The 26970-nt window shown below is 51.6% G+C and overlaps 1 protein-coding gene across 1 annotated transcript in view; it reads left to right on the top strand.

Moving 5' to 3' along the window:
- The window catches only part of FLI1 (Fli-1 proto-oncogene, ETS transcription factor), a 112899-nt gene that overhangs the window by 48761 nt on the left and 37168 nt on the right, over window positions 1-26970 (top strand). The window contains exons 2-4 of the mRNA XM_082845073.1: window positions 13051-13262; window positions 22253-22407; window positions 26536-26739. Coding sequence (XP_082701199.1) covers window positions 13051-13262; window positions 22253-22407; window positions 26536-26739 — 571 coding nt within the window. The remainder of the gene's footprint in view (window positions 1-13050; window positions 13263-22252; window positions 22408-26535; window positions 26740-26970) is intronic.

Below are 26970 nucleotides of genomic sequence, written 5' to 3'. Positions count from 1 at the left end.
GCGATCTCTGAGTTACCATAGATGGGGCAGCCCCATAGCGCATCAGACAAACCAGGATAATTTTGAGAGTGAAAGGAGGCATTATTAAGCATTTTCTGGCACAAAAGGCATCAGCTGGGACCGTCGCAGGCAAATGAGGCTATAGGATCGATCTGCTAATCGATGATAGGACTGAAGCACTGGCTCAGAACTGGCTCTCGCCTAGTTCAGTCTTTTGTGTTTTGGTAAAGAAATAGGCCCGGAGAAATGAAGTGCTTTTCCTATCTTAAAACCCGTGGATTCGAATAAGAAGGTTAAGCTTAAGGAGTGCTTTACTGTGTGACAGGCATGAGTTAGCATGCTAATATCATCATCGCTATTTTACCAAAAAGGAAACTGTGGCACAGAGAGATGAAAGAATTTGCCTAAAGTCACAGAACTAACAAGAGGTACCAGAAGCAACATCTCTAAGGGGCCAGCACTGTGCCGTTCAGAGCAAGGACACAGTGGGGAGCCCTTCGCCTCACCCCATCCCCACATTAACCCTTTGCAGTAGGTTCTGTCATTGTGCCCATTTTAGGGATGAGGAAACCAAGGTATTCGTAAGTGTTACTAACGTCTGTGGAAAACCACAAAGAAAATCCATCCGTGCGGGATTTACTTTCTGGAGAGACAGAGCATCAACCTGTGAAAAACTACAGTATCCAGAAGGAGTTAAATACAAATAAAAGCAACGTGACACGGCAGTCTAGAATAAAGTGCTGAATCAGCGATGAGATGGAAAGTACTACAGACTTCAGCAGAGTGAGAGGTTACTGCGGTGAGCTGCAGGGTGGCAAAGCTTCCTGGAAGACGTGGTGGAACTCCAGGTGTTCTAGAAGGTCCCTTCCACCCACCTCAGGCTCTACTTCCTCCAGGAGGCCAACCTCCAAGGCCCTCACTCACTGCCCTCCCATCCCCCCCACATAAGTCCCCTACATAAGTCAACCTTCTCCCCAGATTGAGCACCTTGGGGCGCATTTATCTTTGCATCCCCTGTACTGAATGCCTGACATGTAGAAGGTCCTGCATAAAGGTTTGGTGAAAAGCTGAGATTTAATGAGGCAGAGGGGATGAGGAAGGGTCTATGCGGGGATGTCTGGATAGAGCAAAGGGAGAAGAAAGCTGGTGTCCACATAGGTGTCTGCAGACACGCAAAGAGCAATCAGAAATCTGTATTATAGAGATGTCTACAGGCCAAGCGTGCTGGGGAGAAAGGGGTGGCAGGTCTTATATAACAAGGGGAGAAACTATTGAAAATAGGACATTAAGTCTATCAACAGAGGAACGGATAAAGAAGATGTGGTACATATACACAATGGAATATTGCTCAGCCATAAAAAGGAACGAAATTGTGCCATTTGCAGAGACGTGGATGGACCTAGAGACTGTCATACAGAGTGAAGTAACTCTGAAAGAGAAAAACAAGTAACGTATAGTATCACTTATATGTGGAATCTAGAAAAATGGTATAGGTGAACTTATTTGCAAAGCAGAAGTAGAGACACAGATGTAGAGAACAAATATATGGATATCAAGGGGGGAAGGGGGCCGTGGGATGAATTGGGAGATTGGGATTGACATATACACACTACTGTGTATTATATAAAATAGATAACTAATGAGAACCTGCTGTACAGCACAGGGACCTCTACTCAGTGCTCTCTGGTGATCTAAATGGGAAGGAAATCCAAAAAAGAGGGGATATATGTATCTGTATAGCTGATTCACTGTGCTGTACAGGAGAAACTGGCACAGCATTGTAAAGCAACTATACTCCAATAACAATTAATTTAAAAAAATAGGACATTAAAATGCAAGAGAAGGAACAAGAAAGGGGGAAACGAACAGAAGGTACAAATGGAGTAGAGGAGCAGAGTACAGTAAACCCAGGAGGTGGGCAGAGACGGGACCAGGGTGGCTGAGCCAGCCCAGAAGACGGACCTCTGTGGGCACCTCCTCTGGTCACTCCCATCCTTGTGTTGCTGCAGCAATCTGGTAACCATATGCCCTGGGGCCACAGAAGAACTAAACACCTTGGCTAGAATAGCTGTGAATTTCCAGATGTGAAAGTTGGAAATCCTGCACACTCAGGACTAGCTGGGCCTGAGGTCACCCAGCGTGGCTCCTTGGGCATGAATCACAGAAAGGAAACAGCTATTAAGCACTGGGAAATGGATTCGGGATCCTCTTTGCCCAACGCCCTGGAGAAAGTGAAGTCAAACGGAGTCACTCGTGCTGGGCCCCGGGTGTCCATCAAGGTGAAGTGGACTCTCCCTTCTCCCTGGCCAGGGCCAGCAGGGCTCACAGATATGGACACCCTGCTTCTTGAGGCTGGTTTTGCTTTTGCCCCCTGCCAGGGTGCTCCCTGGGTGTAGCTGGAAGAATAGATCGAAGGGGCCCTACGTGCTTGTTTCCTGCTGGGCTTCTTGTGATTATGAGGGCACCCGTTGCCACGGAAACCATCACATGAGGAAATCAGCAGATAAGATCACAGCTTCTAGGAAAAGGACCTCGAGTGCTTTTTTGGTGGGGGTGTGCGGAGTAGTCAGTGGCTTCGTGTTTAAATTTGAACAAGAAACGGTCACTGGGTGTGGCGGGTTAAAAAAATGGACAAGCCTGGGTGCAAGGCTTAATGTCTCGTGGCCGAGAGTGAGCCGGAGGTCTGGCTGGCAGCAGAGGTGCTGGCGGGACGTGGACGCTCTCGGTGTTTCCCATCATGCTCTGGGGTTCTTAGCCGTCAAAAAAATTTGTTGCACACCTGCTAGGTGCCAGGAACTGTGCAAGCTGCTGGATGCAGACAGTGACTAAGATTGACGTGGTCCCTCTCTTTGGGCTGCTTCTAGCAGCAAAACTGGTCTTTGAGACAAAGGATGGGAAAGTTCCCAGGACCCGTGGCGTTGGAGAAGCACCCAAGGATACATGCCATCTACATTTCCTCCCTTCCCAGACGCTTGCAAAAGATGTCAGAAGGCGTCATCAAGGCTGGTAGACCAATGTCTGCTTCCCCTGGGGTAGCCCATCGTTTCAGACCTGAACTGCCTCTGCCCCCTTCTTCCCTTCATCACTCTCTTGTCACCACAGACCAGACTGAGCTCGCCTTGGTCCAGCTAGCAGGCCAGAGCCATAAAGGTCAAGCCCCAAGGGAAACTCTTAGAGCCCCCTACTCCCCAGTCTCAGGAACTGCATCCCATCCCCCAGCCCATCCCATCAGCCCACGATGGGGGAAATTCAGACTCTGTGAGGACGCACTGCAGCCACTCCCCACCAGGATGCTTCTTCCAAGCTTTCGGCTCTCCGTGATCAGGGCAGTGAGGCCATTCATCATCGTCAAAGAGCATTAAACGTTCAGTAGAAGACGGTTAAAATTTGCCAGGAACCAAGAGGTTAGGTAATTTGCCCAAAGTTGCACAGCCAATAAAGCCCTGCATTGACCCAGCTGGCAGCCTGTGCCTTTTATTGGAACGGATTTTACAACGGCACCCTATGGAGTGAAGAGAGCGGAGAAGTGGTTTGCTTCCTTTGTACCCTTTGTCTTTGACCCCCTCCTGCAGCAGACATGCTCGGGGACCCTCTGGGGGACAAGGCGGCTCCCAGCCCGTCTCATGCCACCACTTCCGCAATCGGAAAAGCAGGGCAAGGAAAACATTCTGATGTATAACCACTCACGTGGTGCCTCGGGGGCACCAGGGCACCAACTCCTGGTCTTGGAGCAGAGTCCCAGAGGACCCACGGTGCCAATCTTCGACCCTTTAGTCATCATCATCCCGGGGCAGAGAAGGGCAGGAGGGGGCTCAGAGCAACAGCACTGAGCCACCAGTGTGGAAGCATCCTGTATTTTTAATGACTGGTACAGCCACTGCTGTGCAACGAGGCAGAATACAGTCCCAGTGCAAGGGACGAAATCCATTGGGAACTACGGCTGGTCCGGTGTCCAGGACGGCCGCCTTGCCCGCCTGCTTCTCCCCATGGCATCTGGGGGTGTGTTTCGATGGTTGACAGTTCTCTCTTCATCATCACCCCTATGCACCTGGCAGGGCTTTATTTAACCCTTCCAGCCAATCAGAACTGGCAGGAGAATACGGGCTTGATTTCACAGAAGAGAACATCTAAGCTTGCCAGCCACAGCGAGGCCGCACATCCCACCCTCTTGCCACCCTGTCCCTTGGGAACCTCGGGGTCCACCTCTGTGGTCAGGTCACTCCTTATTATTAGAGAGGGGCTTGGTCCCCGGAGTGTCAAATGTAACAAGTTATACACAACAGATCATGGCTGGCCTTTTCACACTCCCCATCGTCATTGAGGGAAAGCAGCTTGAAGAGTGGTCAGCCCCATTGTAAAGAAACAGAAAGGGCAACGCACTGTAAAATGTTCCCTTCTTGGAGCTCAGACTAACCTTCTATCTGCCTTCCTGTTAGTATCCACATTCAGCACTTTTCTTCTTTTCAGCATTAAAGTCATTCTCTGTGGGAGGAGAATGTAACTTTGATCTTTAGAGATCCCTTTAAATGTGGTTAGGGTCAAAAAAGTGACTGTGAAAACTCAATGTCAACAGGCAAAGGTAAATACCCATGGGAGACGTGGAGAAGCATCTAATGGGAGACGGTGATTAACAGGGGCCTCGGCTCTGGATTCTGTTACATGGCCATCTTTATGGAACGCCAAGACCCTCTCCTCTGAACTCATTTAGGCTCATTCCCTTAATTTATTAAACTCCATTAAATAAAGTACTTTCATCTGCAAAGGATTCCAATTCCATCTTCTAGGGACTTGGCTGGCTGCCTTTCTCTTGGGCGGGTCACAGCAGAAGCCCCCTCCCCAGTTAGTGAAGATCTAAGTGACAAGGAGTGGGCATGGAGGCCTGGGGGCAGGGCGGGGATGAGGTTAGAAATTTCAATAAGCTACTTTAGAAATCAGCCAAACACTCTGAGTTTCCAGGGCCGATTTGGCCGTGCGGCAGAGCCCAGGATAGGATTAGACAGAGTTAGTAAACGGGGAACAGTTTGGGGGGAAGAGTATAAGCGTTGCAGTCAGGCTACGGGTTGGAGAGTCACTAGTTCAGGTTTCTTTACAGTAATAGGAGAATCCTAACTCACATCCTAAAAGGCTAAATGAGGTGATTGTTGTGAAAGTTCCTTGAAAGCTTCATGTTATCACATTATACTTGTTCTGTTTGTTCTAATTTAAGAAGTGGTCCCTGCTTGTTGTTTGTTTTCTCACTGTTGTTTGTCTGGGGTAATCCCCCTACATGGTTCTCAGAGGAGTCAGGCCTTATGGCTGAGTCTGACCCTTCCTCACTGTACGAACCTGGAGAGGTTAGGCTTTGGGTCTCCGCTTCCCCATGGAGTCTGTCCTGGCGCTGACTGCTGCCAGCCCCTGCCAGGAACCATAGTGAGAAGGTTACTCACACGATCCTCCTCTACCTCCTTTGAATATGGATCTCTTGTTGCTGATTAAAGCGATAGGAGATGCGCCAGTCGCTACATGAGAAATCACCCCCAAATCTAGTGGCACAAAACAATTTTTAATGCTTATGAGTTCTGTCAACCTTCGTTGAAGGTTCCTCACTCCCAGGCCTGGAGGCTGATGCTGGCTGGTGGCTGGGGGCCTCAGCTGCTCTGTGTGTGGACCTCTCCATGTAGTTTCTCTGCTCGGGCTGGTGTGGGCTTCCTCACAGGATGGTGGCTGGTTTCCAAGGGCTAGAGGCCCAAGAGAGAACGAGAAGCAGGTGGAAGTCGCAATGCGTCTATCACCTGCCCTTGGAAGTCCTGCAAGGCCACTTCTGCCACCTTCCACTTGCTGAGGCGTCATAAAGTCTCCTCTGGGTTCAAGGGGAGGGAAATAGACGCAGCCTCTCGGAGGGGAGTGGCAAAGGTTGGAAATACCGATGTGGCTGTTTTGGGGCAAAGGCAACCTTCCCGACCTGAGCAGGGTACCTGCGCTGCTCTGCGCAGAAGAGCTTTCAGTTAAAGTTGGGTGACTGATCGATGTTTCCACCTTCTTCCTTATCCAACTTTGCAGAACATTTACCTCCTCTTCCCTTTGGCATCTGCCCTCTGTGGGATGGAAATAACGGGCAATATTTGGGCACAGGGCTGGCAATTAGAAGGGAGGGAGAGGCGAAAGGTTTGAGCAAACTCACAGGAGCCACCTCTCCTGACACTTCAGATGAGAATGTGCTGACCAACCCCCCAGCACACACACACACACACACACACACACACACACACACACACACACACACGCTGCTGCAGAGCCTGCTGGTTTCCCAAAACAGAGAAGACAGAGGACTTTGCTCCCTAGAATCCTGTCTGCATTTTGTACGCTCTCTGGCTGCCAGGAGAAGGGACTTCACGTCATTATGCAAAGGAGGTAATCAAAAGCCACAGCTCATGGGCTCCCTGCGGCGACCCAGGGATGAGCTTTCCAGAGGCCTGGTCTGGGAGTCGTGGACCCACTGAGCAGGGGCAGAGGCAGGGAACTCAGTCTGGTCGCTTTTGACATCCTTTTCACTTGCTCCAGCAGAGTTCCTGAGCCACTGAGAGCTGTCCTTACAAGTTTCGGGGCAGGACAGGGGAGAGGAGGGGAAGGAAACAATGTAGGGTCAGTTCTTCTCAGGCCCATCTTTTGGGTCATTCCCTGTGCTAGAAATAAATACTCAGCCTAATTGTAAGAATCAGGAAAGGGTGGGGGAAAATTGGGTCTTTTCCTACTCTGACTCCATTTGGCCCATCACCGTGGCCTGTGTGTGTCCTTGCTGCACATGGACGACGGCAGACATTTCTTCCATGCACTCCTGCAGAGAATGGGGAGATCCTCACGGCACCCTCTCCAGCATTTTCCCCCTCTGCCTGCATCTGTGCTAAGGTCTTTGGAGATGCAGTTGTTGGCTCACCCCTGATGTCAGCCCGGCCATCATGTGGCCATGCTCTGACCACATCCCCCATCACTCAACTGATGTGAGCATGGAAAATATCCTTTGCTTAATCTAAGGGAAACAAATGGTGGAAGACACATCTGCTGGTATTTTTAAAAAAAAAGGAAAAGAGAGGGGAAAAAAGTATATATGGCAAATTCCAAACTAAGGGAAGTTTATTTATTAGTGAGTTCACAGTTATGCACGTGGCATTCTTCTGATATTTACTACATGCCTGATGTAGGATGAGTGGGTGCTGGCCACCTCCTCCCCTCGTTTGCAGGATTATTTCAGTGCCTTATCTGTGCCTCCTAGAGGCCTGAATTCAGAAGCTAGAAAGAGAGAGAGGGCTGAAGCTGCAATGGAGCAATCTGATGGTTTGCAAGGAGAAGGAGAAACATAGATTAGGAAGTAGGTTCTCTTTTCTAGAAGCCCATGGAATCTGCATTTCAAATCCAACTATTATCTTCAAACCCTTTCATTTTGAACCTTGGGCAACCTTGGTTACTTTTAAGTAACCAACACAGTTGAGAAGAAGGAATCTCTCAGGCTTTATCTGTCTCCCCTCGCCCTGCCCCCATCTCCAACCCAAAGGGTCCCAAGGCATCTCTCAGCATTGTGCTTCTTTTAAAAAAAAACTTTTTTTTTGTTTTTTTTTTTTTTGTTTTAGTGTTTGCTGTGTCCTAAGAACTTTAGGCTCTTGATTTAGGGAGTTCACTTACCTCGTTTTATATTTATTCAAAATCTGCCAGATTAGGTACTGTTATTATCACCATTCTACAGATGAGGAAATGAAGTTTGTAAAGTATAAATAAATTGCACTAGGTGGTGCATTGATGACTAACTGATGGAACTTGGACTGGAACTCAAATCTTTCTGACTCCAAAGATTGTGCTCTGTGTACATCTCAACAGACATAAAGAGTTACCCTCAAAGAAGTTATAGTCTAACTGGGAGGTGGATGGTAGTGGTGAAGTGCCCAGACAGCAGATCTGAATTTGAATCCCAGGTCACACTCACTTGCTACGTCACCTGAGCTAGTGAGTTCACTTCTCTGAATATCCATTTCCTTATCTGAAAAATAGAGATGATAACAGTACATCCCTCGGAGAATTGCAGGGAGGATTAAATTAGATCGCTCAGGGAAACTGGATTTGCACTAAATAAATGCTATGATAATTGTCTGCTACTTTGATCTGTTTTCTATAATGATGACAGGGATGTATTATAAGTGATGTGTTAAAGGCACCTGAACACAAATTGGGTAAGGAGCACCAAGACTAGTGCCCTCTGGCCGTGTCCATCTGCTGGCTCCCTGGGCCAGCAGGGCATCCTGGGAAGGAACGCTGACACAGTTTGGTCAGCATTTCTACGACCAGTGTGACTATCCGCTTAGCTCGGAAGTCAAGCTGCCATTCCAAGTAGTTGCCCTTGCCTGAGTGCTCTGGTAAACGGGTCAAGTGGGATACTGTTGTGCTGGACCACTTCCCTGCTTGGAGTCAAGGGGCCCTGTGCCTCCCTCTGAGTCTAGGTCTCAGTGGCTGAGGGACCAGAGCATCCTAAGTGACAGGCCTTTCCTTCCCAGCACTCAGCAGAGCAAAGGGATGTGCTTCACAGAATCCAGTTACTAAGCAAGCCAGGGCTGGCTCCCCAGGGACAGCGACAAGGGCCGAGAGAGACCCCAGACTGAGCACCACACGGGATTAGGGCCACGTGCTCTGTCCTTCCCAACGAAGTCAGTTTCCCTGCCATGTGCTCTGCAGCAACCCGGACTCAGCAAGGCTTTAAAGGATCATTTGACTTCCTCTGAATGAAGGGATCAGTGTCAGGTCCAAAGTCAAAAGGAGAAGTGAAGGAACCCAGCCACCCCGAGAACAGTGTGTGAACGTTTATGCTGACGTTCTCTCTGTCTTCAGCCCATCATCCTGGAGGTAAACACCCAGCAACCATCCCTCAGTATAAAGGTCTTGAACCCCAACTGTGTACTCATTCCTATAAAGAGTTTTAAGTACAAGTAAGAGTTTCATGTTGAAACTTTTATAAGTTTTAAGAATTTAAGTAAAAGTAAACAGCTTCTAAGACATGGGGAAAATAACAAGGGGCACAAGTGTGTAACAGGCTACAGGCACGTTGTTGATCCGACGGCCAGCTGACAGCTCCTCAGCTGCGCAAAGCAGGTCCTTGGTGCCGACGCCCCCATCAACTCACCCCCAGGGACTTCCGGGACCCCCAGTGGGGACAAGGTTCTGTCACACAAGCACGACGGCCACACTCACCTCAGGCCGTGCTCCTGTCGGCCTCTTCCTGCCCCACGCCCGTCTTCCTACAATGCGCCGCTGCCCCCAAAGCAGCTTGGAAAAGGCTCGCCACTGCCCGTTGGGAACATGCCGTGGGCTTGGTCTCGGGACACCCCCAAAGCCCCAGGCTTGAATGGAAAAACGCCGTCGTTTCCTTTCAGAGCCAGTGTGAATCTTCTCCCCAGCTCTCACGCTTCAGCAGGATCCCAAAGCAGCTTGTCTGGGGCCTGGTCTCCCCAAATCTACGATCCCCACTTCATGGTCCTCATCTCCTTCCCCTGCTCGTGCTAGGTTTTCTGATCCAGTCCAGGAGGCCAGACAAGGAACCGTTCTCTAGCATCTTCTGTCTCCCCAGCTTCTCCCAGCCACCAACTATTTTCTCCACCACGTGATGAAATTTTTTAAGAAAGCCTTTTCCCTATCAATGGCTGCAAACAGAAAAGTGTGTGTGTGTGTGTGTGTGTGTGTGTGTGTGTACGTGTAAGTTTACCCAAGCAGTAGTCTCACTTGACCTTTCAAAGCTCAAATGAGTCACAGGGCATCATTATCAGGGAAGGTTTCATGGAGCAAGGAAGATTTCATTTACCTACAAAATGGGAAGAATTGGATGTGCGTCCGGAACAGGGGGCAAAGAAAGGATGCTCCCAGCGCACGGGCTCACAAAGTCTAAGACACAGGAGGGCACTTGAAGGCCTGTTTAGTGGAGCAGTGGAAACAGCGAGCCTGGGGCAGGAGGTGCAGCCTGGACGTCGTGAACGGGGAACGTGGACGGTGGGCCGCCGGGGCGAAGCTGAGTTCTTGGAAAACAGGCAGATGAGAATAGATTTGCGATGGATGAAACGGAGAATGCTGTTGGAGGGATCTGAGCCGGGGTTGTGGCAGATGACGGTATTTACAGCTTTCAAGGGAGCTGGCGGGGGAACGTGCAGGGTGGGCTGGGTGAGGGACTGGGTGCTCGCTCACGGAGGAAAGAGTCTGAAAAACACAGCAGAGGGAGCCGAGGACGGGACTGGACAGAAAGGGGAAGGAGAGGTGTTCTGGAGTAAACCAGGGTCCTCTCCTCCTGAGACGTGGCCCCTTTGACTGGAGTTTCCTTTGATTGTGAACTGAAGGAAACTTTTTCCCAAAATGAGTTCAAACCGGTTTTGTACCATTTACCACACTGCACTTTGTCCTGTAAAGCATTTTTTCTCATCTACTTAAGAAGTCTCTCCTTGGTCAGCCTCCAGAAATCCCAGCTTGGTCTTATCTGGCCTCTGTTGCAACCTCTTTGCTGTGAACCCTGGTTTCATCATCTGCTTGGTCCCTCTGACTTGACTACCCTGCTTCTCTGCTCCCTGACCTGCCATCTCGGGGGATAATGATGGTAGGGAACTTTGCCCGAGTATCACTATCCCTGGTCCTGCCTCCCAGGCCTCCTGGTCTCCGTTATTCCATCATCCTCTCCCCCAACCCAGAGGAAAGGAGATGGAAGAAATACTTTAACTGGAAACGCCAAGATTTGCGCATGATCAAGCAAGCATGTCAGCCGCTCTCTGCGGCGGAAGATGATACCTGATTCCGTAGGTGTAGTCTATTTTTGTAGCAGAACTGGTGACTGTTATCCGTCACCAAAAGGGCATTCATGAGTCCTAGTTGGTAATGCATCTCCTCTCCTAGTGTAGAACCCCAGGAAGTTCATGGGCTCAGATTCAGGCCTCTGGAAGATGACAGTGACTTTTCAAGTTGACTTTTCAACTTGGAACCACTGTGTGCCTGGAGGACAGTTCAGATCCCTGGTTTGGGGTGTGGAGACAGTGCGGATCCCTAATTGAAATGGACGATGGATATCATAACCAACACACAAATGGTTCCAAGAAGCACAACTTTCCTCTGAGTATGACACAGGGCAGCAGGTGGAAAGTGAAGGGCCCCAGTAGATTTTAGGTCTGAATCAAGGGACCCGCCCTGTCCTTTCCATACTGTGCAGGCAGCTCAGCTTTGAAACTGCCGTCTCCGGCCATGTCTATACTCTGCAAAGTCTTCTGGTGTAGGAGCAGACTTCCCGGACTATGTTCCAGTTATTCTTTCCTGATCCCAGCCGGAAACAGCTGCAGAAGAGCCTCTTCCTTTGAAGTATGGCTGTCCTCCTGCTGGGGTTGAGAACAGCCGTGGGAGAAAGGGCGACACTTAGCTGGTAGAGCAGATTGTAATTTTATAGGTATGGGAGCGGGGGCTAAAGTAAAGGTGCCACAGTAGGGCTGCGATAGCAAAATACCACCGACAGTGTGGCTCAGGCAACAGAAATGCATTTTCTCCCAGCTCTGAGAGCCGGAAATCCAACATGGGGTGCTGGCGGGTCCTGAGGCCTCTTCTTGGCTTGCAGATAAGCTGCCCCCTTGCTGCCTCCCCACATGGTGGTCCCTCTGTGCCCACCACCCCTGGTGTCTCTCCATGTTTCCAAATATCCTCCTCTTATAAGGACATCAGTCATGTTGGATTAGGACCTACCCAAAAGGCCTCATTTCAACTTAAGCATCTCTTTAAAAATCTTATCTCGAAATACAGTCAGATTCTGAGGAACTGGGGTTAGGGCTTCAACATATGAATTTTAAGGGAACGACTCGGACCATAGCAGGTGGCCTAAGAGAATCTTTACTTGAAGCTAATAACCATCAAAGCTAACTTTACTGGGTGTCACTCTGTGCCAGAGACTGTGCTAGACATTCCTCCTGTAATATTACATCACCTCTCCACGATTACAGATTGTGTAATTATACTTAGATTATATTGATTATAATTAATTCTAGATGGTGAATTACTACATTTTCTGAAACATGGTCAACTTGATTTGGTGGAATTGTGTGATCTAGTGATGATCACACCCCAGTCCACGACCTGGGTCGCTGTGATCTGCCATGAGCTAGATGATGAGGGAATCTCATTACCCTGCTTTGGTCGGTAGACCTCCGGAAAGGGCGATGCTGCCGCCTTTCTTTGTCCGCCGTCTCCACCTGTCCCGGCAGGTGATGGGACAGTAGGCATGGGAAGATCAGCCCTGACTCCTCCATCCACATAGCTGGGATTCCGCCCTCTTTCCTGGGCAGGCTGAATCCTCACAATCAGGGCTGGAAACTGTCATCTGAAGGAATCAGGCAGGAAAGGATGAAGGAGCACTGTGTCCCGGGGAGGCAGGCAGCCTCCCATCTGCATCTCAGATGTGTAAGATGCCCCAGCACATCCTGGAGCACCTCTAAGCAAACAAGCTAGACACCTGTACCTAGGTCTTCTCATTCAATCACCTATCAACTCTGAAAAAGCTATTCTTATTCCTGTTTGCCGAGAAGAAAACTGAAACTGGAGGGTACCACAACCCTGGGCCTCACCCTTCTTCCCTGGTGTGGCCTTGAGCCACATACTTAACCTCTTCGGGTGGGTCTCACTGGCCTTACCTGTAAAAGAAATGTCCCCACTCCTATGCCCCATAGCTTGACTGCTTCCCCAGCTAGTAAGGGGCACTTCTGTTTATCCCGAGAGAGCCCAGGGTTCAACCAACCCACGCGTGTGCTCTGTGTGACCATTCTTCCTGGCCTTCCACTCCCCACACTCCTTTCTGGGGGTCCCAGCCTATAGACCCAACAGATGGACACACTCCCGGCGGTCTGCATCCCCGCTCCACTCCCCAGACTGCCTCATCACCCAGGGTACCCTGCAGAGAACCCATCAAGCTCGCGCAACTGGGCAGCCCTGGGCTAGCCTGCCGGTTCCCAGGGAGGGTAGGTGGGGAGTGGTGCTGGCTGAAGAGTGACACCGGGCTTCTGTCTCCTCTCTGCCCTCCAGGAGGCTCTGTCGGTGGTGAGCGACGACCAGTCCCTCTTTGACTCCGCCTACGGACCGGCGGCCCATCTCCCCAAGGCCGACATGACCGCCTCCGGGAGTCCCGACTACGGCCAGCCCCACAAGATCAACCCCCTGCCCCCGCAGCAGGAGTGGATGAATCAGCCCGTGAGGGTCAGTGTCAAGCGGGAGTACGACCACATGAACGGGTCCAGGTAAGCCCGCCAGGCCTGTGCTGCCCAGGGTTGGGGGCCGGGGGAGGCTGGGCCCCCGCCCCACCCCACCCCCGGCTTGCTCCTCTGGGGCTGGGTCAGCAGCTCTGGCACCGAGGGGTGTCTGCAGCAGATGGGGCTCTGGTGCTGGGCCGGGGAGCCCGAGCCAGTCCCCAGAGAGCTGGGGTGAGAGGCCGGAAGCCCCCCTGCTCTCTGGGCTCCGAGGCAGCCCTCAGGCCCACGACACTAACGGGCACTTTTGGAGCATCTACGTTACGTCAGGCCCAGGTGCAGCCCCTCTTAGGGATAATGAAGCAATAAGATACTCTTCCGTGTCTTGTTCCAGATACTTGGCCTCTCTGGGTGGGTCTCACCAGAGCAAAGATGACCAAACCGTTCTTGGAGTAAAAGTCCAGGACGATGATGAGGGTGAACACATCTGAGGGCTCCCCGTGCGAGGGAGGACACGTCACACTTGGAAAGTGTGTTGGGAGTTAGTGCCGCCCTGGGCCAGGAAGACTTTGCAGATAGAGATGGACAGGAGAGGACTGAGGAGAAGAAAATCATAGCGACGAGGGAGAGCACACCTGGGGGACGGGTGGCCCAGGGTCCAGTCCTGCCTCTGAACGTGGGCCAGTTACGGGTCCCTCTGAGCACCAGCGGCCTCCTTTCTGCACGGCTGGAGCATTTACTCTTCCATAGGCTTGTTACAAGGGTCGACAGTGATGCTGTAGGAGAAAGGACCCAGGACAGGGCCCTGGACTAGGAAAGTGCTGGATATCCCAATAGTGACCGTCATGAGCCAAGGTCGAAAATAGAGAAAATGGTGCCTCGTTCCTGAAACGTCAGGCAAGCCAAGGGGCCTACAGCACAGGGAGATAAAAACGGAAATTAAGAGAGAGCCCTGGGGCTTCCCTGGTGGCGCAGTGGTTGGGAGTCCGCCTGCCGATGCAGGGGACATGGGTTCATGCCCCGGTCCGGGAAGATCCCACGTGCCGCGGAGCGGCTGGGCCTGTGAGCCACGGCCGCTGAGCCTGTGCGTCCGGAGCCTGTGCTCCACGACGGGAGAGGCCACAACAGTGAGAGGCCCGCGTACCGCAAAAAAAAAAAAAAAAAAAAAATAGGGAATGTATTCCACATGCAAACGCCCACTTGAAACATAGACGTGACATCTGAACATCATCAGATCTGTGACTTGAAAGCTAAGGATCATTGTACACAGAGAGTGGGGAGGGGAGAGTCGGAAAGATAAGTAAAGAAGTTAGTGAAATATCCCAGGTAGGAAATTAGATGGTTCTGAACTAGAGTGATGGCACTGATTGTGGAAATAAAAGCGGAAAGACACGTGAGGGACGTATCCGGGGGATAATTCACGGGGCTTAGGTGGATAAATATTGCACTGGGGGGAGGGGTCTGTGAGAGGAAAGAATCGAAGATTGGCAAAGCTTGGATGTTTCCAAGAAGGACAGTGCCAGCAGCAGTCACGGGGGTAGGAGGAGGACATGCTTTGAGTAGGGATGTCAACGTTGCCCATCAGATACGTCGGGAGCAATCAGTAGGACATTCAGATAAAAACATCTACGAGGCCCTGGAAACCGAAGCTCAGATACTACTGGGGTTTGGAATTTAGGCTTGGGCATCATCGTGGAAGAGTTCTAACTGTGCTGGTGGATGAGGTCACGGAGGAAACAAGTCTAGAGAGAGCAGGAGGGGTGCACAGGTGGTGGGGAGGCCCCCCTCCGGATGGCCCTGGTCTCGGACCTGCCTGTGGAAACGCCCGGCCCCAACACACTCCAACCCCACTGACCCAAACCAGCCACTGGGATCCCAGCCACCTCCCCAGCCTCTAGGATTTCAGGGAGGCTCAGGGGGTCCGAGCCAGGAACCCCTCCGGTGAGTGAGAATGAGGGTAACGACCTGCCCCCAGCGCAGGGAGGACGGAGTTTGTCAAACATCTTTCCACGTTACCATTTGCTCCCACCACTCTCCCGTGAGGTCCATATTGTAATTGCATCTTGACATACAGAGGCAAAGTGGGCTTTACGGTGGTAAATGACTTGCCTAAGGATTCAGAGGAGGCGGCGCTGGCCCCGGAGCCCAGGCTCTCGGATCCTGGCCCCCCGCAGCCCACCTTTCCACCCCCTCTGCCTGCGTGTTGTGCCTTTGCCACCGTCTCACGTCTGCCGACACCCACCCCGCAGCATGGAGGGCCGTTCAGCAAGGCCTCCCAAACCGGCCTGAACACAGGCACTCCCGATGCTTGCCGGCAATCCAGATCCACCCTTGGACAGGCTTTGGTCTGTTGTAGCCTGAATCCAACCCCCGCTCCCCTCCACTGCCCTTGCCCCACCCCAGCACCTATCCTTCTAAGCCACCTGGGAGCACCCTTCTTCCTCCCACTTCCTCTTGCCTTCCTGAAATCTCGTCATCAGACAGCAGCCAGAGTCCTCCTTTCAAAATATTTAACTTTCTTGCTCAAAATCCTTTAACGGCTTATGACAAAAATCCAAAGTCCTTCAGCAGCCCTCTGACACCCTCTTCACCCTCCACCCCCATCTCTCTCCTTCCGTCCACGCCGGCCACACAAGGCTCTAGCTGCTTCTGCATGCCAAGCATGTGTGTTCCTTCCTTCTGGAACATTCCTACTCCATCTGGTCTTCTGACTCTCTCCTTCACTTGTTTGACGTCTCTGCCAGAATGTCCCCTTCTCAGAGGCCTTCTCTGACCACCAGATCTAAAACAGCACCCGCCAGTATTCACCCTGCTTGGGTCCTTCCCGGCTCTCGGCACGCCCCTCACTAAAGCGTGGGCAGGGCTTCGATGGTTTACTGGGCAGCACCTGGCACGTGATCGTTGGCTGTTCAACACACGGTTGGTAAATATGTGAATGAACGCGTGGCTAACGCGAATCAAAGGTGAAGATGTTCCTCTACAGTCATGTAGGTCATCCGTGTACGAGCCGGGACAGAGACCCAAGTGAGCTGGCAGCGCCTCAGACCAGCCTGTGTCTGTGCTCAGGTGAGCCTGCATTCGTGAGCTGACTGCTCCCTCCCCTACTGCCGGGGAAGCCTCAAGCACTGCAAGATACTAATCCTGGGCAAAGAGGGTCCCCCAAGGAAATCAGTTTTCAGAACCCCCTTGCCAGCTCGTCCCTGGCTCCGGTCACACCAGAAGCCAGCTGGAGACGAGTTGTGTGAAGACCCCAGGGACCAGACGTGATATCTACCTGGCCCTGGTTACACAGAGCAGCCCCTGCTTTTGATCTGCCCGTCTTGACCAGAGTAGGTTGAGACCGATGTAGTCTCACCCCTCCTGGGAAACAAAGAAGATCCAGTGGACTCTCAGAGCCAGGCAGGCGAGGCGCAGCCGTCACTGGCACCTCATAAATATCCTCTAAGTGCTCACGTGGAAACTGGACAGGTGGGCAGCAGGGAGCAAGGATTTTCAGAAAAGATGTCTTTTCTTAAGATGGAACCACGTCAGATCCCATATTTGAAAACTCAAAAAGAAACAGTGTGTTGAAACAGATGCCGGCCTATTTAAATCTCTCACCTGCCACTCTGTGCTTCTGTCCTCCAAGTAACACTGATGATGGTACTTTTAATGCAAAAGATAATTCCTAACTTCAGATGAAAAAACCAGAGTGTAAAATTTGGGACCTCTTGGCTAACAGACTGAAACTGTGCTTTTCGAGGCAGTAGCCACTGGTCACGTGTTGCTTTGGAGCACCTGAACTATGGCTTATGCAAAATGGACATGTGCTTGAAATATATTTTAACATACTGGCTTTAGAAGATTTAGTGTAGAAAACAAGTGAAATATCTCATTCATTTTTTATATTGTTTTTATTGAAATGATCATCTTTGGGTGGTATTGAATTAATATACGAATACATTTTAATATATTATTAAAATTCATATTACCTTGTTTTTTTATTTTAAAAATGTGGCTACTAGAAAATTTTAAATTATATATGTGGCCCCTTCCATTGGACAGTGCTGGGCTAGAATGTTTTGGGCCGTCCCGTGATTCACTGTGAATTCTCTCCATGTTCTTTGTTAACTTGGGATTCTGAGTTAGTTGATGCTTATCAGAGACCCCACAGATACATGTGTCACTGGAGGAGGTATCCTGTGCACCTAAAGCTACAAGACCCTTCTTGCTTCCTATGCCGCTGGCAAGTCACAGGGCCTGGTGGAGAGACGGAGGTCTGAGGAGCTCATCGAAATTCGAGCTTGCCCGCGTTGAGGAAGGTTCGCTCTCTTTCTCTGTACCTTCCCCTTGTTGAATCTGTTAGCGTGAGTTGCTCTTCAAACAGTGTGGCACACAGGCTCTGTGCTGGATGTAGACTTCAACATCTCGATCCAAGCTGTGGTCTGCAATTAACTCTCAGCTTCATCCTGTCCCAACCACGGGTTTGGGGGATAACATCCCATGAAGGAAAAATATATATATCAACTTATAGAGGGGAAACGCAAAGACCCGCTTGCCTGACCTGCTGGACCAGAGTTTAGCATTAGTCTGCCCTGACGCTCCCTAGACTGGCCAGCAGGATCCAGATGCCCTTATTCAACACCTACAGACTTCAGTTCTACATACAGGAAGACGAGCCTCACACACCCTGTCACTTCTGCCTCCAGATGCAGAGACCCTTCCTAAGGTGCTTCCTAAAGTTCTGAACCTCACAATAAAGCATGTCACACATAAGCTGGTGGGAGGCGTACTCAGGGTTCTGGAGAAGCTGTGAGCATCTGCTACGTACGAGTTAGGGTGATGGCTTCACTACAGGTGATTTCTTGTCTTGAAATTTGCTTTTAACATATTGCATCTCCTTTTCAAAAACAAAAAAGACATAGGCACACATCTCTGCATGGCTCCTACGGAAATCCTAAAGACAGCACAGATTTGCTTAATTTCCGTACTGTGTACACATGTTGCGGAAGACACACATGATGTGGAAGACACACCTGATAGTCCTCATGCAACCACAGGGCTCCAGTAGCCCTTGGGACCTCACGTTAGCTGTGTGGATATCACGTATCCATTGACAGTAAGCCTGGGCTGCAGATCTGTGGGTCTGGGTGACATACCCTGAGTTAAGTTGCTCTGAGTTGAAAGGGAAGGTAGAGAAGATGTTTGCATAGTCTGAAGGGGTTATCTTTGGGCAAAGTCTTTGAAATCTCCTTTTATCCAAATATTCAAGACTTCTCATCTTGTTTTCAATCACTTGACAGTTTGCAAGGCACTTCTGGAAACCAGCAGTAGCCTTTTTAAAGCAATGTTCCCTGAACACACACAAGTAAAATCAGAGGAGTATAGAGGGTATGTCCAGTGGTGAAAAGAAAGGACAAGATTGCAGGGTCACAACTCCTTTGCTGTGGCCTCCGCTGCGTGGCTTTCTGAGCCACGGCTGAACGGGAGATGCTCTGAGTTACACTCTCAGAGCCACCACCTCCTCCCCGCTCTATTGTGGCAGCCCCAGGCCCTCCTGTCACCTGTCCCAGTGCTATCAGCTGCCTGTGGGCCCTGACCCCATGCTAGCTGTAAGTACAGGTCTCAATACAAATCAGCAACATTATGGGCAAGCTGAATGGCAAAAACCTCTCTCCCTCCGTGCGTGCCCCCCCTTGTTGTCATCGGGCCTCTTCACGGGCACCAGCTGCCTCATTAAAGAGCAGCCTTTATGCTTGCTTCAACTGTACCCCACTAACCCCCCCCACCCCCTCCTCGCAGTAGCTGGGGAGGCCTCGAGAGAGGCCTGTGCTGCCTGCAGAGTCACAGAGCCGAGAGCCCCAGCGTGGAGGGGAGCGCGGCAGGTGGGTGGTGAGGGCATGGCTTTCCCTCCTTCTCTCCCAGAGGTCGGAGGAGGACCAGCTTGCGCAAGGGCGGAGTCCAGGGTGGTGGCCAGGGCTTCTCCCTTAGGGCACCCCTTTGCGGATCTTAGGGTCTGGGACCAAGGACAGGGCCTTGTTCCCGGAGGAGAAGCAGCCAGGCGGGCGACAGGGCAAGCAGATCACCTTGCCCCGCTGGGGAGCAGGTGCGAACACGGGGCGGGGGAGAGGTTGGACCCTGAAATATGGCCGCTTCTTTGCGATAGGAAACGAGAAGGTTCCCATTACTGGCCGGCCCCCGTGGTCACCCTAGCAGGAGAACCTGGGGCCTGACCCTGTTCAGATGTCCTCCCCGGGCATCTGGCCTGGCCACCCCCACCCCCCCCACCCCCAAGCAGGTGCCTCTCTCACCGCAGTGCTCAGACTCCTTACCAGGTGACATACCAGGCAGCTTTTACCAAACAATTCCTCTTTCCAAATTTATTTTTCTCTCCTCCTGGCCCCAGGGACTGGCCCTGCCCCAGGCACCTATGGCATAAGGGGTCATTTCACTGCGATGCTTTCTGAGGTCTGACTTTTCACCACTGCATGGCAAGGGGTCCGTTCTGGGCACAGAAATCCCCAGAGGCCCAGCTGACGTGGAAAAGAATTTTCACAACTTGTCTCCCCGATGTTCCCAAAGTGGGGCGCAGCCCGCGGAGGGCAAGTCCCCTTCCACCACGCCCGCCCCCACCCGACACCGCCCCCTCGCAGAAAGTTCTCTGGCCCCGCCCCCTCGCAGAAAGTTCTCTGGCCCCCGCCAGGGGAAGTGTGTGCTCTGGCAACCTCACCCTCTGCACTGCGTTCCCAGCCAATGAAAACGTTGCTCTCTTGGTTAAAGGCCAACTTAATCCTCCAAACTTCTGCTGCACTCGGGTTGTTTCACCATGGACAAGTATGCTGGGAAAGGCTGCCAGGCCGTGGTGGTGTGTGTACGTGTGCGTGCATGCATGCATGTGCGTGCATGCGTGCATCTGTGCGTGGGCCTGCATGGGTGGCCTATGCGCCTGTGTGCGCATGCGCCCACTTGCGGTTAGCCTTGAGGAGGGTGAAGGAGACCCCGCCAGCTCCGCAAGTGCTGCACTCAGACGCAGCACCAGGGTCTTTCTGGGACTGCTTCATCTCAGGCCAAGTCTTTCTCCAGCAGAAGCCAAAGGGCCAAACTCTGGTGCAAAGCCCCGATGTGCTACTGCCTCCTCTCAGACTGCTATGGGGACATTAAACCTTTAACAATCTGGGGCTCTGACGGCTGGTTCTTGGTTCTCTGCCTGGAAAAACAGTAGGCGAATAGTAAAACCTTAAATTCTAACATGTGTAAGTTATACATCTTATTTTCATTTTCAGCCCATGTTCCCCTCTGTAAGACATCAGGAAAAAATTACCGTCTGACTTCTAATATCTCAGTGGGGCATTTATCTCCCAGCTATGATAAGTGATCTTCAATATTTTTTTCCTTTCAGATTAAGAAACAAATTCATTTAATTTTCTTTATTGAATGTGCTCTGGCCTCCCCCACCCTGCCGAGTCCCCGCCCTCCCAAGCTGTTACTCCCTTCTCCCGGCTCAGCGACTGCTCTCCTGCCCGCAGGGCTTCGGCCTTTGCAGGACGGGCGGGTCGATCTGGCACAACTCTGGTCCTTAAGGCCTCGGGATGGTCTGTTCCTGCCCACAGCAGAGTGAGGGAGGGCAGCGGCCAGGCCTCTGGAAAGCCCTGTGAGGTTCTGCGGCCCGGAGTTGGCCGGCGGTAATCTGAACCTTATCTGAACTCCCGGGTCTGAAAGCCTGGCTTGGAGCTCTTGCAAGGACTGGCTGTCTCCCCAGGTTGCCAGAGCTGATGCTCCCTGCTCCAGACAGGGCCGCAGCCTTTCCTTGGCCTCTAGTCACCTCCCTCAGTCCTGCTGCTGCTGGAGGGGCTGAGGGGAAGCGAGGGCAGGGTAGGATGGCACTGCCTGGGCGTGCCTGATGGGGGCAGTTCCATGGCCCTGGGCTCGGGGTAGGCAGAGTGTTCTGCCAGGCTGCTGTGGGCACCAGGTGGCCACAACTGAGATGTCAGCTCAGTCACCGGACAGATGCTCGTCGCTGAGCTGAAGCCCTCTGTTCCCACACTGCAAAGTATCAGGGGCTAACCTGGCCGTGTACTTCTCTGGTTTCCTTAACCATAGAAAGGAGATATTAACCCTTGCCATGCCTATCCTGGCGGGTGATTGGGAAGTTCAAATAGAACATTGTATGAGAAACACTTTAAAATGATATGCATGCAACAGAAATAATTCACTCCAAAAACAGTGATGGCTCACCCCCTCTGTAAGGCACTATAGAGAGGGTTTAAAAAGGTGTATTTGTCTAAAACCCACTTATACGGGGTGCCTAGATTAGTCAAATTCACAAAGTCAGAAAGTACACTGGTGGCTGCCAGGGGCCGGGGGATGGGGGGCGGGGAAGGGGAACGGGGAGGCAGTGTTTGCTGGGGACAGGGTTTCCGTTTGGGAAGGTAAAACCTTCTGGAGATGGATGACGGTGAGAGTCGCACAGCCACGTGAATGTACTTAGTGCCACTGAACTGTCCAGTTGAATATGGGTAAAATAGTATGTTTTATGAGACTTTTACCATAATTTAAAAAAACTTAAAAAAAAAAAGTCATGGCACCATCAGGAACCTCCCAATCCAGCCAGGGGAAGGGCACCTGCCAGGCTAACCATCACATCATGTGACAAGTCCTAGAGCCATGGCAGAAACAGGGTGCTCTGGGAGCAGGGAAAGGCCTGTCTGGGAGCGAGGTCGAGTGCACGCGCCTCGGGACCGTAGGTCGCCTGGCCACAAGGCTAAAAGTGTCAGCTGCAGGCAGAGCGGGAGGGCAGCAGCGCCGAGCTCAGAGGCCCAGACTGCAGTCTGAGGGCAGCGAGGGGCTGCCAGAAAGTGTTTAAGTACCGTAATTATAGGACTGGGCTGGGATTTGGAGAAAACTCTGGTGGCCGCGTGGATAGAAATAAAGCAGCGTCAGCAGCGTCCTCGTCCTCGTCATTCCACCAAATGGGGCTGGGCAGCGGCTCCACGGATGTGCCGGTGGCAGCGGTGGCGGTGACGCTGATCACTTCCTCTGGGCTTTGTCTTTTCTTACTCCAGGGAGTCTCCGGTGGACTGCAGTGTTAGCAAGTGCGGCAAGCTAGTGGGCGGAGGCGAGTCCAACGCCATGAGCTACAACAGCTACATGGACGAGAAGAACGGCCCCCCTCCCCCCAACATGACCACCAACGAGAGGAGGGTCATCGTCCCCGCAGGTACTTTGGGGCCCAGTTCGCTGGCTGCCACCCGCGTCCTCAGTCTTCTGGGCTAGTCGTCCCAGTGGGCACCTACACCTTCACCTGGTACCCTCTTCTCCTTGGGGAAGCTGCACTTCCCACTTTCTTCCCTGGCTGCCCTCCAAGACAGTTTCCCAAATGTCACCAGAGCCCCGAAGCGCAGATTCTGGAAGCCCTGCCCTCTAACAGGTCACGTCACAGAGTCTAGCCTTGGTGCCTGGTTCCACAGGACGAGGCCAAAAGGAATCCCGGGGACACCCAGATGTGCCCATCCTTGCCTTTAAGGAGAAGAGTGGCTACAGAGGTCTGTCCCGTCCATCAGGCAGGCGCTTCCTGGCAGCTGCAGGGTCTCACCTCTCCAAAACTGCAGGCAGCTCTTTCAGATTCAAAACAGAAGTAACTGTATTTAACAGAAGGAGAGGCTGAGCATGTGTGCGGCGAGGTACGTCATGAGGTAAAAAGAGGCGATTTTTCCGAGGTATTGGTGCTTTGGGTTACAGAAGATAAAATCATTGTTCAAGCCTTCCGTGCATTGGCTGGACCCTCCGCCTCGGCTGGTGAACTCAGCTGCCTGGTTGAAAAGGGAGGAAAAACTACCATGTGTAGAGTCCATGCCAGGTAGAAGGAGCCAGGGTGTCCGAATCTGAAGCAAAGTGAATGACGTACCAAAATCAGTTTACCAAGGAGGCCAACCCCTTCCATTTGGAAAAGTGTAAATGCAGTTGTGTCTGAGAGCCAAGGATTAGGTGTCTCTCTGAGGTCAATCCAAAGGAATCCGCGGCTCGGTCTGGAAGGTGTGGTTTTGTAACGGGCCGCTCCGTCCTAGGCTCTTTGTACGTTTCCCTTCCATGGGAAGCGGTGTGTCACCGTCTCCTAGGAACACAGCCACATGCTTGTATTCTGGGCTAAACTCAAGGTGGCAGGTGCAGGAGGTGTGGGAACAGGTGAGGCAGGAGAGGGGTGGACCAGCGGGAACTTTTCTGTGCCCGGCAGGACTTGCAAACCGCCCAGAAAGCATGTTTATTTCCTTTCTCCACAAGCGCGTGACCTCACAGAGGAAGGGGAAGAATAGCTCCGTATACTGAGTGCCTCTCGGTGCCAGGCGCTGTGCAGATGGCCTCATCCCTGTGATGCCACTTCTATCTTGTAACGTCCGATCTCCCCTCCCCGGGAACACCAGCTAGGCGTGTGTAGCTCGGGTGCATTTGTGAGAGGCAAGAAAACGGTGCCTTCTCCTTTATTATAGAAAGAAGGCAGAAATGATGCTGAGTTAAAGCTGGCCTGGAGGGAAACTTCTGGACTCCCCCCATCGGAGCCGAACCTCTCCAGGCCTTTGCTGACTTGGAATCAAACCCCACCCTCCCACCTGCACGCTGCTCCTCTAAACAGCGGCCAGCATGGGGAGGAAATCTTGAGGACAGAAGAGTTAAGAGGCCAGAGGTTGTCTCTGAACCAAATGTTGACACCATTTCATTTCCATAGTCACTTTTGGGCGGGGGTAGGGAAGGGGTGGGGGGGGGAATGACCAGACTGTTTGGTTGACCCTTCAACTCTGAAGTGGTGTTGAAATACTTTCAAAAGGAGTATCAGGATGGCAGTCTTAGGGGGCGAGAGTAACCCCAGCAGTAATAATGAAAATAGCATAAATTCCTATCAAAGGATTTCCAAAGCACTTGGTGTCATGAATGCCCTACCTAGGGATTCACGTCATTGTTTCACCTCTGGCTGGGTCCAGAGGTGAAGCGCTTTCCTCACACATGTTCGTCAGCCTCCTGGACATAACAGAAAGTCTCATTTGGGCAAGTCCACACATCAAGGCAATAAAGCATCAGTGGAACAACCAACTGAATTTATGGTGGGATTTTAAGACGAGTATAAACGAGGTCCCTAGTTCACCACCAGTTCCAAGTTCCGATGGGAAGAAACTAGGACTCAATCATCCAGGAAATATATTTGGAAGAGTTTAGCATGCTCCACAGAGGAAAATTTATAATTCAGTGTGCTGTAAAAGGAAGAGAAAGAATATTGTGACGGAGCCCAAAGCAAGGGAGGAAATAAGAAAATAAATAAAATCTACAGGGTAAAATTGTATTGGAGGCCTTGGATACTCAAAGTGAAGAATTAGGAGAGGCAGAGGCAAAGCTGATGAAAAAAAATTAATATGCTACGTAATCCAAGTTCCCCCAGGACACTTTTCTTTAGAATTCTGAAATGGTGCAAAATTATTTCCATTTACCAATGGTCTGTGCCTGATTGTTCCTGGAGAGCAAAAGAGTAAGACAGAGCAAGAAATTTATCTGAGAGACAGAGAGAGAGAGAGATACCGACTTGTACAATGAAGCCCCGAGTAGCTCCGCTTTTTGGGGTGATGGCAGAGCACCTCCCGGGGGAGCTAAGGCAGGATGGTGAGAGGGGAGAGGAGAGGAGGCTTGGGGTGGGGGACCCTCAACTAAGTGCAGTCCTGGGAGGATTTTGACTGGAATTCCAGCTCAGACTGGGACTGAAGGTTGAGCTGGGGACTTAAGCCTTCAAGACGCCGCTTCCCAACTGCAAAACGAAGAGAAAAGCCACCTTGCAGGCTTTTCTTGATGAGTGAAAAATGGCACACGTGGAGCAGCGGGCACCTAGGAGGCGTTCAGAATCTGGAGTGTTATGAGTTACCGGGCTCTGGGTGGTTGGCATAAACCTTGTTTCTTTCCCCACAACCCCTCCTAATCATTCAGACCTGCTCCCATTTTTGCCAAGAGCCTTCACAGACCCTTAGAATGAGAGGTGAGGTGGTTGAGAGGTAGCACAGATATTCCTACCCAGTGAGCAGTCCAATAAAACAGGCCCAGTAGAAGTTGGGGACCATCAAATCTCCCCTCCTCCAGGAAGCCTTCCATGACTCCAAACCCACAGTGACCCCTGCTGCCCGCGAGTTCTCGAACTGCCACAAGAAAAATCTGCTGCTTAATTCCGTGCTTTCCTGCCCTAGTGTTTTGTGTGGATTCTCTTCCATGAGCGCAAGAGCCGTGTAGCTTTCTTCTGTGATAAGCATATTTAACTGCATATTGGACTCTCTAATAATTGGGGGCCAAGGAAAGACGTGGTGATACATGATAAGATATAAGGGCTCTACCTAGCGTGGAACCTGCTAGAACTCATCACCAGCACTCAAAGTACACATGCTCCCCATATACACACACTGGCTGGGGAGGAGTCTGAGGGTCCCAAGTGGAGACCTTAACAACCTCAGTCCTTACATTATGTATGTTCACTTGAGAGCTAACATGTTTTCACCCTCCAACACCATTTCCCATCTTTTTTTTTTTTTTTTTGCTGCGCTGGTCTTCATTGCTGCACGAGGGCTTCGTTGCCCCGCAGCATGTGGGATCTTAGTTCCAAGACCAGGGATCGAACCCGTGACCCCTGCATTGGAAGGCGGACTCTTAACCACTGGACCACCAGGGAATTCCCCATTTCCCATCTTTGGGGATTTAAATATCCTAAAAACTTTGTCAGGATGATTTTAAAGAAATTTCAACACAGCTGTCTCCAAAGGGAGAAAACCCAGATTGGGGTTAAGTTATTAAGACTAACACCACTGGGTTTTCCAACTGCACACATGGAATTGTGGTCCAAGTGTCCACGTACATCTTCTTTTCTGCAGCCATCGGAGAGATCACTCTTCTTCCGTGAGATCACTGATGTTCTTAAGATACAGATGGTGGCCCTGGGTGTTGGAAACTGTGCTTGTTTTCATTTTGATGCCACCATTTCTCAGGCAGAGGTTTCGGTTGCCCTCCAAAGGCTTTAAAGAGAATGTCCTGTCCAGATGCGTAGTGAGGCGTCTAAGAACCTTTCCAGAGCGCTAAGTGGTTCAGGCAGCGCCAGATGTGACGGGGCCGGATGGGCATTCTGGGAGGACCATCTGGGAGGGAATCACTTTCTCACTGGGGGGAGGGGGGGATTGAGGAGGGGGAAGGGAGGGGAAGAGGAAGGGAGGGGAGAGAGTTGGAGATGGGGAGAGAGGGAGAGAGGAAAAGACAGAGGAGAGAGGCAGAGACAGAGAAGGGGTGGAACCTTGCGTCCTGCAGCCTTGCTAACAGCCCATCTCCCCTGCAGACCCCACGCTGTGGACGCAGGAGCACGTGAGGCAGTGGCTGGAGTGGGCGATAAAGGAGTACGGCTTGATGGAGATCGACACATCTTTCTTCCAGAACATGGACGGCAAGGAACTGTGTAAACTGAACAAGGAGGATTTCCTCCGAGCCACCTCCCTCTACAACACGGAAGTGCTATTGTCACACCTCAGCTACCTCAGGGAAAGTAAGTACCCGGTCCTTTCCCTTACACCCCAGAGGCTGCAGCCCAAGCCTCCAGGGCTGGGAGAGAATTCCGCCCAGCCGCTCAGGATGAAGACTGGTTCCCACGGAGCCAGCCCAGGGAAAGGAGATAGGGTCCCGGGCTGTCGGTTTATGCTGGGCGGTTGCTATAGGAGCAGCCCATCTGGGTGTCAAGTTGCCAAGGTCGCACTGGCTCCCAGAGACCCTGCGAGGG

Source organism: Leucopleurus acutus, assembly GCF_964270905.1.
Source record: "Leucopleurus acutus genome assembly, chromosome: 8".
Lineage (NCBI taxonomy): Eukaryota > Metazoa > Chordata > Mammalia > Artiodactyla > Delphinidae > Leucopleurus > Leucopleurus acutus.
Note: the sequence above shows the minus strand (reverse complement) of the source record. Positions and strands in the feature narration are given on the sequence as shown.